The sequence below is a fragment of the Plectropomus leopardus genome, chromosome 11 (assembly GCF_008729295.1).
Source record: "Plectropomus leopardus isolate mb chromosome 11, YSFRI_Pleo_2.0, whole genome shotgun sequence".
Lineage (NCBI taxonomy): Eukaryota > Metazoa > Chordata > Actinopteri > Perciformes > Serranidae > Plectropomus > Plectropomus leopardus.
The window spans coordinates 29976849-29991872 of NC_056473.1; the positions used below are offsets into that span (position 1 = coordinate 29976849).

Below are 15024 nucleotides of genomic sequence, written 5' to 3' on the forward strand. Positions count from 1 at the left end.
ATAAGTACCAAGAGTTTGCACTCAAGCACAAAGCCAAGTCTTACATCAAGACAGGAAAGTCCGGGTCAAACCAAGTCAAAACTGACAAGTCCTGAGTCCAAACTTTGAGTTTCAAGCCCTGAACAAGTCACAATGAGCTCTTCTATAAATATAATGCAATTTTAACAGAGTAATAATATGTTACATTTATAGAAGTAATGAATGGTTTTAAATTTGGTTTTTATTTGTTTAACCCTTTGAAACCTGGATTGATATCAGTTTTCTTGTATTTATGCCTCTCATAAGCCATTTAACCTTTTGACACTTGGGCAAATTGGTTTGGTTTCTTTGGGAAAAAATGGAGAAAAAAGCAATCAATCTAGCAAGAGATGTCCCACACATTTTAAGAAATCAGTAAAAAGTGACAAGGAAATTACCAGAAAAAATGGTTGGAGTGGGGAGAAATATTTTTTTTTTTAAAAAAAAGGAAAAATGCCCTGAAAACTATATTAATAAGTACCTTAATTTTATATATAAAATTTCATCATAGAAAAAAAACTTTAAAAAATAATAATAATTTTCAGCACATTTTTTGATAATTTTCTTGTTTGTTTTTTGTCATACATTTCTATTATTGCTTATTTTCAGGTCAGGTTTTTTAAAATTATTATTTCTTGCCAAGTGTCTCATTGCTTCCTCCCCATGTGTTTGAAATAAATCAATCAGAATCAGAAATACTTTATTGATCCCCCGTTACAGATGGTCCCATTCAAAAGTCTTAAAAGAAGTAGGAAGTGTAGAATATATCAATAAAATTTAAACATAAGTACTTATATAAAATAAATACAGTATATAAATAAATACAAATGTACATTTTTGTCTTGTTTCTACCATGTGAAAACCAAACCAATTTGCCCAGGTTTAATAAACAAGTTTGTTTGAAGATGTTGGATCTATGAAGGCCTACACCAAAAAAATAAAGAATAAAATTATATTTATTTATTAATTTATTTAGTTATTTATTATTTATATATGCAGCCGTCCTGCAGATGGCGCTAATACAACAAACAACCACCTCAGTATCTATCGAGTAACCCGGAAGTAGGCGGGTCCTCGGGTCGTGTAGAAGAAGAAATAGCTAACCGTTAGCCTCTCGGTGCCGCGGCTCTGGTTCTGTTTTAGCCGATAAACATGGTCCAACTGGTGGGTTCCCTCCGAAAAGAGCTGGCTGACTCCCTCTCCACCTGCAAGGTGCTGGTGGTGGGAGCCGGGGGGATCGGCTGCGAGCTCCTGAAGAACCTCGTCCTCACCGGCTTCAAAAACATCGAAGTGGTCCGTCACTTTATGTTTGTTTGTGTGTGAGAGCTAGCTGGTTAGCATGCTAAGTCTTTGTGCTGTATAGGCTGGAGGTGTGCGGGGTGCGGCTAATTCCTGGGACGTGGCATTGAAAAATAAAAACATACGAGTGTTAACGGTGGGTTTTTGGTACCTACTTTGCCCCACAGTGTTAAGTTCGGAGAAAAGGCCCGGGTTTGAGTTGTAAAAAATGAGCTCTGCTATAGCTATTGTATCTCGCGCATTTGGCGCCATTAACGTTAGCCAGATTACTAGTTTAATATTGTGCCGGCTAACTAGACCGCCTGCTGGCTAAACAACAGAACAGACACACTCAGACACCCATTTGTTAAATTGCCAGATTAAATTATGCTGCAAAATGTTGAATATTTTGGCTTTTTGCGCAGTTTTGGTATCGTTACACTTGTTATTAGTTAGTTAGTTAGTTGAAGATGTTTGTGTTTCCAAGCCGTCAGATGTTTGGGGATGAGCATTTGTGACTCTGTCAGGGTACCCAGTGTCATGAAAAACCTGGAAAAGTCATAGAATTTCACAATCACGTTTTCCAGGCCTGAAAAGAAGTCAATGAATTAGTAAAAAAAAAACACTGAAAGATTAATGTAAACTTTGCTGTGTGTAATGAAATTGTTACAGTAATCTCTCTCAGGGTTCCCACTGACATGGAAAACCTGGGAAAGTCATTGAATTTTACAGTCACGTTTAGCAGGCCTTAAAAAAATTAATGGTATTAGTAAAAATTTATGAAAGTTTTGCAAAAGTCATGGAAATTCTGGTTGTGCGCAGTGACATTGTTACAGTAATCTTTCTCAGGGTTCTCACTGTCATGGAAAACCTGGAAAAGTCATAGAGATCTGTGGATGAAATTCATGAAAGCTAACTATCAACTAACTTTATTTATATAGCACTTATAAAAACAGTTTACAAAGGGGTTGAGATGACAGATTGAGAGATGATCATTCCATCATGTCAGTACTGTTGTTTTGACTGAGGTTTCACACTTGTGACCTTCAGTTTGTCATTTTCACAATCCGCAGTCATAACAAAAGCCATGACACAGAATCACGTACTATACGCATAAACCGAAAAAACTCAATACTGTAGAACCAAGTAAATTAACACAGGTGTCTGTAAGTACAACTGAGTGAGATCCCCATATTTAAAAATGTATGGAGAATACTGTAGTAGAGCGATAGATACTTTGTTAATGCAGGGGGGAGTGTAGGCACCAGTACTTTTGAGTGATGAATATGAATAAAGACATAAAAATAAAACAAAACCATTCAGCAATGAGACTATACTCCAGTTCCTGGGCTAAAACAGAGCTGTTACTACAGTAAGTGTGCTTATAATGGTAGTGCATATTTAGGTGGTTGATTAAATTAATGAGAGATTAAACTGTATAAAAACTTCATATCATGATTACTGTGATCCACACCATCATGTTCAACTATCTTGTGTCCATGGTATTTTAAAATGTGCTGAACATGTCCAAAAATCACTGATAAACACACAGAAATAATTTCACCAAGTTTTATATTAAAAAAAGCATAAATTAAGCAACACTACGCACCTTTTTCTTTGCATAAGAATGATGACATTGCTGATGCCTGTACCATGTAAACACACAAAAACCATATCAAACGTGCATTAACATTTAAATACAGCCTTTCTTTGAAATGCTTGAGTGTTTGTGTCACTGTAGATGAGGACAAGGAACCAGTAGCATGACTGGTTTGTGTCTGGGAGACTGTTGTGAACTTTGGCTGATGCTGGACAGCATTTACTGTGAGTTAACATAGCATGGTAATCAAACATGGTTTTAATGATAGTTCAGATTTAAAAAGGTGATATTAATTGTTAGGAATATTACCATGGCTTATTGTGAAACCTGGCTTGAACTGTTTCATCCTTAACCCTTATTATGTAGTTCCTGTTTGTTATCATGTGCACAGGCAGGTATTTGTAACAAAACTGTAATGTAAACAAATTGCTAGGTCAAAAAATGTGCAAGTACTTATGTGACAGGTTGCTCGCAAGTTGACTGTCATATCACCTTATATATATGCTTGACTTGAATTATAACACTGTTAATTTCTGCAGATTGACTTGGACACAATTGATGTCAGCAACCTGAACCGCCAGTTCCTCTTTCAGAAGAAGCATGTTGGCAAGTCCAAAGCGCAGGTATGTAAACACTGGGACTGGGAATTAGTGTTGTAGTTCATCTTGTTGGAGCAGCTGACAGTGTGTTATGTTGAAAACACCCTGCAGTATTCATGCTTTCTGTAACGCCACACTGTAGGCTAAATCATTTTCTGTGTTGTTGGTGCATTACTGATTCAATCTGGGGTTTGTGTTGTCATGAAAAACTTACAAACAAATAGTAATTTCCAGGCGTTGAAAAGTTTTGGATTTTTTCCACAAACCTGCATAGTTATACGTGATGTGTTCAAGGACTGTCGGCAATTTGAAAATCCAACGATAATTTTTATTTTACAGTTTTTGTCCCTGATAAATGGTGTCATTTAAAAAAAAAAAAGAAAACATGTCTTCCATGTTGTCTTTAAAAATCATCAAAAATCTTAAGAAAAAAAAAGAAATCACCTTTTATTTCCTTCAAAATAAAAAAAATGGTAGACATTTTTAAAGGCAGTAAAATAAATACAAAAAAAAAATTAAAGTTGCATACCCCTCTCTTAAAGCCATAATAAAAAACAGTCCCTCCCCAGTTTTTTTTTTACGTGCCTCCACTTTTTTGCATTACCCCCTCCCCTCTCATAGTTATATATCAATATTCATTCCTAATCCTGTTCTAGATTTAATATTTTTTTAAATGATGTGAAAAAACTATTATAAAGTAATGAAAAAGAATCGATAAGGAGTACTGATGCCAGTTTTAGAGAAAGTGTGGTCTTTAAAATTTATCTTAAAGTCATGGAAGTTGATTTGTAAAAATTTGTATGAACCTGTCAGTCAGCTGCGTTGTTCTTGTTCTGCAGGTGGCCAAGGAGAGCGCCTTGCAGTTTTGTCCCACTGCAAATATCACTGCCTACCATGACAGCATCATGAAGTGAGTTTCTTTGTCAGAAGGGTTAATAGTTACTGCTATATGGGTGTGTTTGGTTGATGGTTTTTCTTTTGATTTGGAGCTGATTGTCTCTTTTTACCCTCTAACAGCCCTGACTACAACGTAGAGTTCTTCAGAAAGTTCATGCTGGTGATGAACGCTCTGGATAACAGAGGTACTCTCTCATGTCTGCACCTCTCGGATTTTTTTTTTCACTCCTGACTTGCAACACTTTTTCATTACGAGGCAAATAAAACACTTTCTGTCTCCGTAGCGGCCCGTAACCATGTGAACAGGATGTGTTTGGCGGCAGACATCCCTCTGATAGAGAGCGGCACCGCTGGATACCTGGGACAAGTCACAGTCATCAAGAAGGTAGAGGATGTCCATCATTTGGTTACTTTTTATAACATTTATTGCTTTTTGTCCTGTTAAAGGTTAATGTGCACCAATTATCCTGTCTCATTTTGTCTCTTTCTGTCTCTGTCACCCCTCTTTTCCTTTTTTATTCCACCCTCTCCACCCTGTCCTCGTTCTCCAGGGATTGACAGAGTGCTATGAGTGCCAACCCAAGCCCACCCAGAAGACCTTCCCAGGATGCACCATCAGAAACACGCCATCTGAGCCCATTCACTGCATCGTCTGGGCCAAGTACCTCTTCAAGTAAGGCTCATTCTCATCATAACGAGCATCATTCAAGCAGGGTTTGTGAAAAACCTGTCATTTACTTTGTAAAAAGCAGTTTCCAGGCCTGGAAAAGTTTGGGAAATTAAATATATCCTGAAAGTCATGGAAATTGTTTTCACAAATTTGTCTAACAACACATAACGTGTTATGGGATCATTGGAAATGTGAAAATCCAACAATTATTTTCTTACATTTACTGGTTGTGATAAATGACTTAATTTTTGGTGATTTTTAAAGACACATGCTTTTCAAACCTGCTGTCCCACAGGTCAAAATGCACCACAATCTTTTAAATAAAACATGCCTTGATTTTTTTTCTTTAAAATGGGCAGTAAAACGAACAATTACACCTGAAGTTGTATGCCCTGTTGCATCCCCTCCCCAGACTTAAAAAAATATTTGGCATGCCTCCCCCTTTATGCACCATCCCCTCCCCTTTCATAAATAACAAACAGTCCATAAATTATATTTAAACATTCAGTTTCAATCCTGTTCTAATGTCATTATTTTTTAAAAATAATATGCATTTTAAAACACTATTAAATAGCAATGAAAAAGAACCGATAAGGAGTATTGATGCTTGTTTCAGAATTTTTTTTAAATTTAAAAAAAATTGTTTTGGAAAAACGGTGGATTTTTGGGTCAAAATGTGTATGATAGTGTTTTTAAGGGGACAACAGTACCAATATAAGCACGCTGCTCAATAAGCTCACATTAGATTGGCTATAAATATGTGAACAAGAGAGGCCAGTATGCTGTGTTTTGTGTTCTGAGTGTGGTTTTATTGTTTGTCTGTTGCCGCTCTAGTCAGCTGTTTGGAGAAGAGGATGCAGATCAAGAGGTGTCCCCCGACACAGCGGACCCAGAGGCTGCATGTAAGTGAGAGCGTGGCTTTACGTTTGTTTCCCATTGAGTTATATTTCTTTGGCTCTTATATTCACTCCATTTTGGGCTGCAGCATTTAACTGCTGATTTGTTCGTTTACACAACAGACTGGCTAGTGATAAAGACAGAAATACTCGAAGCGCCCCCCGAGTGTAAGATGTGTGTGCGTTCTGTATACAGGGAACCCTGAAGACACGGCAGCTCGAGCCACAGCCTCAGAAAAGGACGGGGACATCAAGCGAGTCTCCACCAAGGAATGGGCCCGATCCACAGGATACGACCCTGTCAAACTCTTCAACAAGGTACCAGTCAGACAAATAAAGCTCGTAGGATTGTTTCAGAAATTAAACCGCAGACCTTTAAAGTGTAAGGGATACTCATATTTTCTTTTTTATGAAATAAATGTGAATAGAGCAGCTTGTAGCATCTGTGGTTATAAACGTCTTTATTCACATGGTGAGGTCAGTAAAGCCAAGCACTGAATTTAACAACACAATACCAGTTTTCATGAATTAAAGACACAGGACATAAATGGGATTAGTCATTAAGGGAGTAAAAATGTCTTTGGTTTCTGATTTTACACTCGTCCTTGGTCGTAACGTGAAATGAAACAACAGTGTATTGTTTACGTTTTTGTGATGGAATTGGATTTTTTTTTGGTCGATAGGGGCAGGTCTTCAGCTGGTTTTAAAATGTGCTGCTCTAATATTTTTTAAATGTAACACACAGCTGTCTGAGTGATTCAATCAGTCGTCTGTCAGTGTACTGTCATCACAGACAGACAGTGACACTCTTGGTTCTCATTGTCTCTCCTCCTCAGCTGTTCAAAGATGACATAATGTACCTGCTGACCATGGACAAGCTGTGGAAAAAGAGGAAAGCTCCCACACCGCTGGACTGGCATCAGCTAGAGAACAGTGGTATGTCTGTTAAAAATAAGTCAGGCCTTTTAAAATGAAGTTTGGGGGCTTTTTGCTTGTTTGCTGCTCACTTGTCTCCTCTTGTCTGTGTTAAAATAGACACTAGATGAACTAAAGTCTTGAATTCGCACCAGCAAGACCAAAAACTTGAATGGTATTGCAGCTCCAGGTGTGACTGTTGTACATTGCAATAGTCAAAAACAGGACAGGACAATAATTAGCATTTGTCCAAAATGCAAACTCCAATTTAGCCTTAGGGTGAGCAGCAGATGTTATTTCTCACAAACAGAACAGAACTGGGTGTGTAAAAAAGCTGTTGTTAAAAAAAAAAAAACAACTGCCACGGGTGACGAGACATGAGAAAAAAAATGAGAAATTCAAACTCTTACTGTGTTTTGTGACTGGCACACCTCAGACATGACAACAAGGTAAACAGCTTTTCCCTGCTGTGCTTTGCAGTAGAACAACCTGACTGTTCGTAGCCGCCCACAGCATGGCTCAGCGTGATTACCTCCCCTTCAAATTAAAAGCCTTGTTCCTCGTTACAATATTGTGTGTATGTAGGCATGACCACTGTGAGCCTGTATGCCTGTTTCTCGGCTGTCTTTAAGTGTTCATTTGTGTGTCTTTATGTTCATCCGTACTTGTTTGTGTGTCCCAGCATGTCCTCAGGAGGAGTCTATAGGTACAGGTTTGAAGGACCAGCAGGTTTTGGGTGTTTGGGGTCTCTGCCAGCTGTTCCAGCACAGCGTGGAGACTCTCCGCACACAGCTGCAGGAGAAGGGAGAAGGAGCCGAGCTGGTGTGGGACAAGGTAACACACGAAAACACACTTACTGTAAAAATCTGAGAAGATAAGTTGTTCGGATATCATTGACAAAGTTTTTTTATTTAAGGGTTTAAAGAAAAGAAGCTTCAAGTCTGAGTTTGTTGATAATCTCAATTTTGTTTTTAGAGAAATACACAGCCACAGTGAAGTGTTAGTAGGGTTTTTTAATGTCTAATGTGAGTTAAGTGTCTTCGCCTCCTCCTCTTGTTGTCAGGACGACCCTCCAGCCATGGACTTTGTTACTGCAGCAGCCAACCTCCGTATGCACATCTTCAGCATGAACACCAAGAGTCGCTTTGATGTTAAGTGTAAGTTGTTTGTCTCACGTCTTTCCAACACTAATTGTCTCATTATAGCTGAGTTTAATTCAGTGAACATTTTGTGCATGATCTGAATTAGTTCTGGTTGTTTGGTTTCCATTACACACTTGTAGTTCATTATGCAAGTTCATTCAGATAAATGGCCATAATTAGGAGTTATATTTGGTCCATTGGTTGATGTGTGTTTCAGCCATGGCGGGCAACATCATCCCAGCTATTGCTACAACCAACGCTGTCATCGCTGGACTCATTGTGCTGGAGGGGCTGAAGATCCTGTCTGGGGAGCTAGAATCCTGTCGCACGGTTAGTCCAGGCAGTTTTCAGGACCTGGATATTTGCCATGGATCAAAACATCTTTACTACTAAACTAATTTAATTTTACTTTTGCAGTTTGCTTGAATATTCAGCTTACCTTTTGATTTCAAAGTCTAGCTGCACGAACTTTCTTCCAATTACGTTGTTTTGGATTTGCATTTTCCCTTTTGGCTCCCTTACTGTCAAGATGTTGATTTTTTTTCATCTTGTATCCTTATTTCCAGAAATGTTGTGGCCCCTACTGGCCAGAAGAGTGAATTGTTAGTAGTCAGTGGCAGTATAAAAAAGTAAATCAATCAGGTTTACAACAATGGTGGATCATAACCATAAGGATCTTTGCACTTACATTCATAAATGTAGATGCAAAATATTAAGCTGATTGTAACAGTAGTTTGCAAGTTAAGCTTTGGACAGACAAACACACACCCACACCTGTTTGGAGATAATAAATTCAGGCTAAACAATCCCAATATTAAAACACTTTTAGCTGTCGTGGTGTATGCTGATTGCTGAGTATGGAGCCGATATTTTTGCAAACGATTTAAAAGATTTTGATGTTTTTTTACACTCTCAAAAAACTGTGAATCCTCTCTGCCAGCTCTGTTTATTTTTCACATTTCATTTTATTTCTTTCTTTGACTCTTCTCCAGATCTACCTGAACAAGTGTCCTAACCTTAGGAAGAAGCTGCTGGTCCCATGTGTCCTCGATCCGCCCAGCGCCAACTGCTACGTCTGCGCCAGCAAACCCGAAGTCACAGTCAAACTCAACGTCCACAAAACCACAGTCCTCTCTCTGCAGGACAGGGTAACATGATGAGCTTGTTTTTACACATAAAACTAACCTGCCTCAACGAAAGGGATGTTTTCAGAAATCTGGTCTGATTTCGACTGGTTTGCACCCAGATATTCCTACTCTGTTTTTGGATCGTGATCTATTTCACCAAATACGGCCAATAAAAGCTTGTATTTAATGTGAGTACAGTAGAGCAGAGATACTCAACTTTCTTTGCTCAGGGGCCACTTTTGCAAAATGACAGGCGATTTAGATTTAAGGACATTGCTGGAAGTTGAGAACATTTCTTGAGTTTTTTTCTTTTGTTTTTTTGACATTTTTCAGATTTTGAGATATTTCTGGGATTTGTTTTTACATATCTGGGATTTTAGGACATTTCTCAGATTTTTAGAACATTTCTAGGTTTTAGGATATTTCTCAGATTTTAGGACATTAGTGGCTTTACTAGGACCTCTGTCAGAGGACGCGGGGGCTCTACTGGCACTTTTCTGAGGAACAAATTATTTTTTCGGCAAGGTATGTACACTAAAAGTCAAAACCAGTTCCCAGTGTAAATCACTTTAACCGCTGAAAGTGAGTTTGGTCCTTGGGCCGTAAATTGAGGATCACTGCAGTACAGAAATGTTAGAAAGGGTTATTGCTGTTTATTTGTAAACATTGCTATGGACTCAAATGGTATTTCCTGGGGCTGAGATGTTTACTGTTGCCTTACTTTCTTGTTGTTGTCTTTTTATGTTTTGATCAGATCCTGAAGGAGAGGTTTGGCATGGTGGCTCCAGATGTTCAGATAGAGGATGGAAAAGGCACCATCCTCATCTCCTCAGAGGAAGGAGAGACAGAAGGTGAGAAGGAAGAAAAAAACAGAAACCTGTATGTTGTGTTAAGTGGTTCCACATTCGGACACTAGAGGACGCTGTAGGAGCATCTCTGAATTAACCGAGTTAAAACACACTGACCAGACAGGAGGAGATTAAAAAAGCGTTTAGTGAATAGCATCTCTGTGTGCTTTCATGCTTTATTTTCCAGAGTTTGTAATTATAGATTTGGAGACCAGCAGTTCGGATTTGAGGAGTTTGCTACAGCACTAAGAAAATGGATGAGACACAGCAGAGAAAATATATGATAATGTGACATACAGAGTTCAGAGAGAAACAGTGACAAAATAAAAAAATAATTTAGACTTTTTAATTAAAGTAGTATAACCTTAGTGCGAATCAAAATCTGTGATTACAAATGTGAAAATGTTTTGTTCTTTTCAGTCTTAAACTTTCAGCGTTGGTGATGAGGTGTTTGGGAAATAGTACAAATAATGGGAATAATGAATTGTACCAACATGTGTATTACTACTGTTATTATGTGTGTGTGTGTGTGTGTGTGTGTGTGTGTGTGTATTTTATTTTATTTTATTGCACATAATTGATAATGATATAATAGTTTAATTACAAGAAACACAATTCATGCAGTACATAATAATTTGGAAATAAAAACAAGACAAGAAATGTGCAGTAGGAGCCCAAAAAAATGCCATAGGGGCTTATTGAGTGGCTCTCCTAATGAGAAGCATTTTACACAGAGACAATCAATTAAAGTAGAATAGACAAATACAATATCATGACCAGAAGACAAAATGACTAAGGTTTAAAAAAGAAAAAAAATCTGTTTATTTTCCCCTCATCCTGTCTGTCTCTCCTCAGCCAACAACAGCAAATTTCTTGCTGATTTTGGGATCCGTAACGGCAGCCGTCTCCAAGTTGATGACTTCCTCCAAGACTACACACTCCTCGTAAATGTCCTGCACACGTATGTACCTCCGTGCATGTGAATGCATCAGTGGAGTTGAAATGGGCCTTATTTCTCATGTTTTGCTTTAATGGTGACTTAAGTGAACAAAACTGGAAAAGCTGCATGTTTGTGTCGTCATTGGCAGTGAGGAACTAGAGCGGGATGTGGAGTTTGAGGTCGTAGGTGAGGCCCCAGACAAAGCTCCGCCCCCGCAGACTAACCAGGAAGAGGTTAACAGCATCACCAACGGCAACAAGGACTCCGCCCAGCCATCCACCTCTTCTAAAGGTGAGCAATGAGAGAAACCTTTTTCTTTGTTCACGTCACAATACGGCTGATTTTGTGTGGCCTGTTTCTTTGTTAAATACACCGGGCAGGACTCACATGCTGAACTGTATAGATGCTCCAGTGTGTGTGTTTTTGTGCGTGTGTTTACTCGTCTTTGTTTTTTTTGTAATAGAGAATCAGATCAGTGAATCTGAACATTAAGACACGACACAGTGGTTTGTAATATTCCAAGACAGGATTTACAACTATGTCATTTTATTATGGCAATATTTTTTTCCTTCGTTGTGATTTCGAGGTAAACAGTAGAAATATAGCGTTTGCATAAAGATCTGATCCACCAGGAATGTGCTTTTGCATCTGTTTGATTAGCCAACGCACTAGTTTTCTATGGCATTGCAGCCTTTTTTTTTTTAAACCACACTCATCCTTAAAATCCTTAAGATCCTTAAAAAGTCTTAAAAGATATTAAAATTAAGGCCGTTATTGGCATTAAAATGTCTCAAGGCAATCTTTCAAAAGACTTAAAAATCAAACTAAAACAGGAGGATGCTATGAAAAAAAAATGATAATTAAATACATATATTTTTGTTATTGTAATTTTATAAAAATAATTTACCAAATTTAACGTCATGCAGATCAGGATAGATAAACCAACAACATTTAACACATCCAATAAAACAACAAAAACCATGAAGGAATTTTTTTCTTTTTTAACGCCAAAAAAAAAAGTCTACGAAAAAAAATGGCCAATTTTTTTTTAAAGAAAAAATTCCTTCATGGTTTTTTTTAAATCGGCAGTATAAAACACACAAAATACAGTCATCTAAAGTTGTATGCTCCTCCCAACAGAGCTTAAACAAATATTGGACAAGTTATATTTAAATATTCAGTTGTAATCTCGTTCTGAATTCCTTACATTTTAAATAATATGTAATTTGAAAATCTATACTCGATTGGTCTTCAAAATTTGCCTCAAATAAAAATTCTTATGAACCCTGTAAACCGACATTTAGCACATTTTTAAACATAGTAAAGACTCAAATTGCAGTCAGTTTTTGGTTTTGAGGATTTGTCTTTTGTAGAAACAGTTTCACATCTGCAAACACTCTGTAAACACTTTTATCCGCCACTTTTCAGCTCCAGCAGAGGAGGATGACGTCATGATCGTTGACTCTGACGAGGAGGAAGGGGCGTCGTCCAGCTCCGCCGCTGCAGCAGCGACCAGCGGCACCAAGAGGAGGCACTCGGATGTAGAAACTGGCGAGGCCTCCAGCAAGCGCCCCCGGACGGACCAATCAAGTGCAGCAGCCGCCCCCACTGACAACGATGATGATGACGACATCATCGCTCTGGATTAACCCCTCCCTCCCGGTCTCCTCAAGGACTGCGAACTCTTTGAACGCTTTTTGTTTTGACTCAAGACTGACAGAAGGTTTGAATAAAACACCTCTTTTTGCGAACAGTTTACTGCCCTGGTTGGTCTTTCGTCACTTCCTCCCCCTCAACTCTGTGTTTGTGCTTTCATACTCCCTCTGCTCTGACATGATGCTGTAAATAGGTTCTACATTTTAAAACGTTTTGGAAAACACATACAGCTTCTTTTTTGTTATTTTTATTATTTCTGGTCCCTATAAAATAGTTCACTTGATGGTTAAAAAAAAGTGCTTTTTTTTGTATTTTTTATAAACGTACTGTATTTCTCATGCTACACAAGTCAGGGTGTTTTGTGCTTTGTGGTCAGGTAAAAAAAAAAAAAAAGATTTAAAAACCAAAACATTTTTCTTGGGTTGTAATATTGATCTCAGTCGTGAAGGGGACGGTAACGGACAGACCCGCGAGTCTGTCGGTGCTGTTGATGTCTTTTATCGGGTTGGTGAAGCACAGAGGCACTGACGGAGAGTTTGGCCACGTTGTGCCACGGGGGGTGTTAGTTTGCTACCTCTTTTCTAGATTTAACATGTTTTGGCTGCAAATTTGTAACCATGCCCTCCATTACACCGCCACAGTGAGGCATCCCGCTCTTGGAGAATCAAAAAAAAGTGACTCAGAAACAGCCGTGGAGCAGCACAGCGGCGCGAACATGCCTCTCTGTCAAACTGCACTGTATCCTAAAGGCTCCGGCTAAGCACACGCAGCTTAGATCCAGGCTAGAAATAGTTAAATGTTAACGTGTTACAGTCACTATTTATTAGTATGACTTGGTTCTGTTGGAGCAGAGAGGGTTTGCTTGTTTAGACGGTTAAAGACAGATCCAGAGACGGAGAAGTGGTTTGACCTGAACCAGTCGTTGTTTTTCATACTGCAGAGGTGAATCTGATGGCGGTGGAGTCCTGCACTGAAATAACAGAGGAACCTTTTTTGCACACAAAGTGCAGCAGTTGAGCTCCTGCTGTCTTTTTCAGTCTGTGTCCATAGTTTCATATTTCATTGTGATCTGACTTGTTGTTGAAAGGCTACAAGAGCCATTTGGACCAATTTGATGAAGACAATAAACTCAATTCATGCAGAGGCTTCTTGTGTTTTTCTTGTTTTTCTCTCTTTCATTTTGATGGAAAAAAAAGATAAATACAATCATTTTGCGTGTTTTTAAATACATTACATATCCATCCCATTCGAATAAACACAGCTAGGGGTAATCAGGGTTCCAACAATCATGGGAAACCTGGAAAAGTCACGGAATTGGTAAAAACCATTGAAAGTTTTGGAAAAGTCATGGAAGTTTCTATGTATGAAATTGTCACAGTAATTTTCTGTGGAGAACTTTCCATACAAAAGTGTATAAGTGCCAGGCTAGAAGAAAACTGATCACTGCTAGGTAATAACATGAAAAGTTTCTTGTTATAACAAGATATTTGCACATTTTTACAAGATGTGTTCATGTGATACAAAGAACTTTTCTTGTTTTAAGTTTTCTTGATATTTTCATGATGAATTAAAACAAGAAAAAACAAACTTTTTTTGATGTTATTATGAAAATTTTTCAACAAAAGTTTCTTGTTATAAAGTAAAAACATCTTGTTATAATGTTAAAATATTTTGTAAAAAAATTAAAAATATCTTGTTAAAATGAAAATTTTCTAACAAGAAAAGACACTTTTTTAGCAATAAAAAGATATCTTGTAAAAATGTGGACAAACACCTTGTTATAACATGAAAATATTTTGTTATAACATTTAATTTCTGAAATAATTTTTAAAAATTATAATTAATAGATTTTGAATCTGATATATACTGTATGCCTGGCATGAGGGGCAAGAAAAAAAATATTATAGGTCCTTGAAACGACATGGAAAAGTTTAGAAATTTTGTTCATGAAAATTTGTGGAAACCTTGGAAAATAATCCATATGGCCAGTTTATAAAGTTTTGGAAATTTATGTCATTTTCAGGGCCTGTTTGTCACGACTGTCTGAAGGTTCAGAAAATGATCTAAAGTAAACACTAAAATCACAGAAACCAGCTTGTTTTTATCTGTGTTTGCCATCATCAGCATATGAATTTGTTTTCTTGGTGTCCCAAATTTTATGTTTGTTTGGTTCAGGGATTAAAGTCCTCCAGTCATGTGGTCAGCGCTGCACAGAGTGTGACACTGTTGAGAAGAGTTACCATGATGCAACACACACACACACACACACACACACACACACACACACACACACACTTGACTTTAAATTACCAGTTATGTATTAAACTACCCAGCAGCTGTGTTTGGGAGTGTTTTTATTTTTAGATCTTTATGAGTTGGTCACTTTGGCAACTATTGTGATAAACATTTATTTTATTTTATTTTACTTTATTTTCCTT

The 15024-nt window shown here is 37.8% G+C and overlaps 1 protein-coding gene across 2 annotated transcripts; it reads left to right on the top strand.

Annotated features, from left to right (window-relative positions):
* Positions 1–1112: 1112 nt before the first annotated feature.
* On the top strand, positions 1113–13729 carry uba2 (ubiquitin-like modifier activating enzyme 2). 2 transcript variants are annotated; one of them, XM_042496410.1, is made up of 17 exons: positions 1113–1311; positions 3436–3519; positions 4335–4405; positions 4513–4577; positions 4677–4777; positions 4944–5065; positions 5897–5964; positions 6155–6276; positions 6795–6894; positions 7556–7707; positions 7937–8030; positions 8233–8345; positions 9008–9163; positions 9897–9993; positions 10846–10951; positions 11079–11221; positions 12359–13729. In XM_042496410.1, exons 1-17 carry the CDS (start codon positions 1171–1173, stop codon positions 12577–12579), a joined length of 1956 nt encoding a protein of 651 aa, XP_042352344.1. In that variant the 5' UTR covers positions 1113–1170; the 3' UTR covers positions 12580–13729. The 2 variants fall into 2 exon arrangements, with proteins under 2 accessions (XP_042352344.1, XP_042352345.1); XM_042496411.1 differs by lacking the exon at positions 1113–1311 and adding an exon at positions 2590–3120.
* Positions 13730–15024: the final 1295 nt, after the last annotated feature.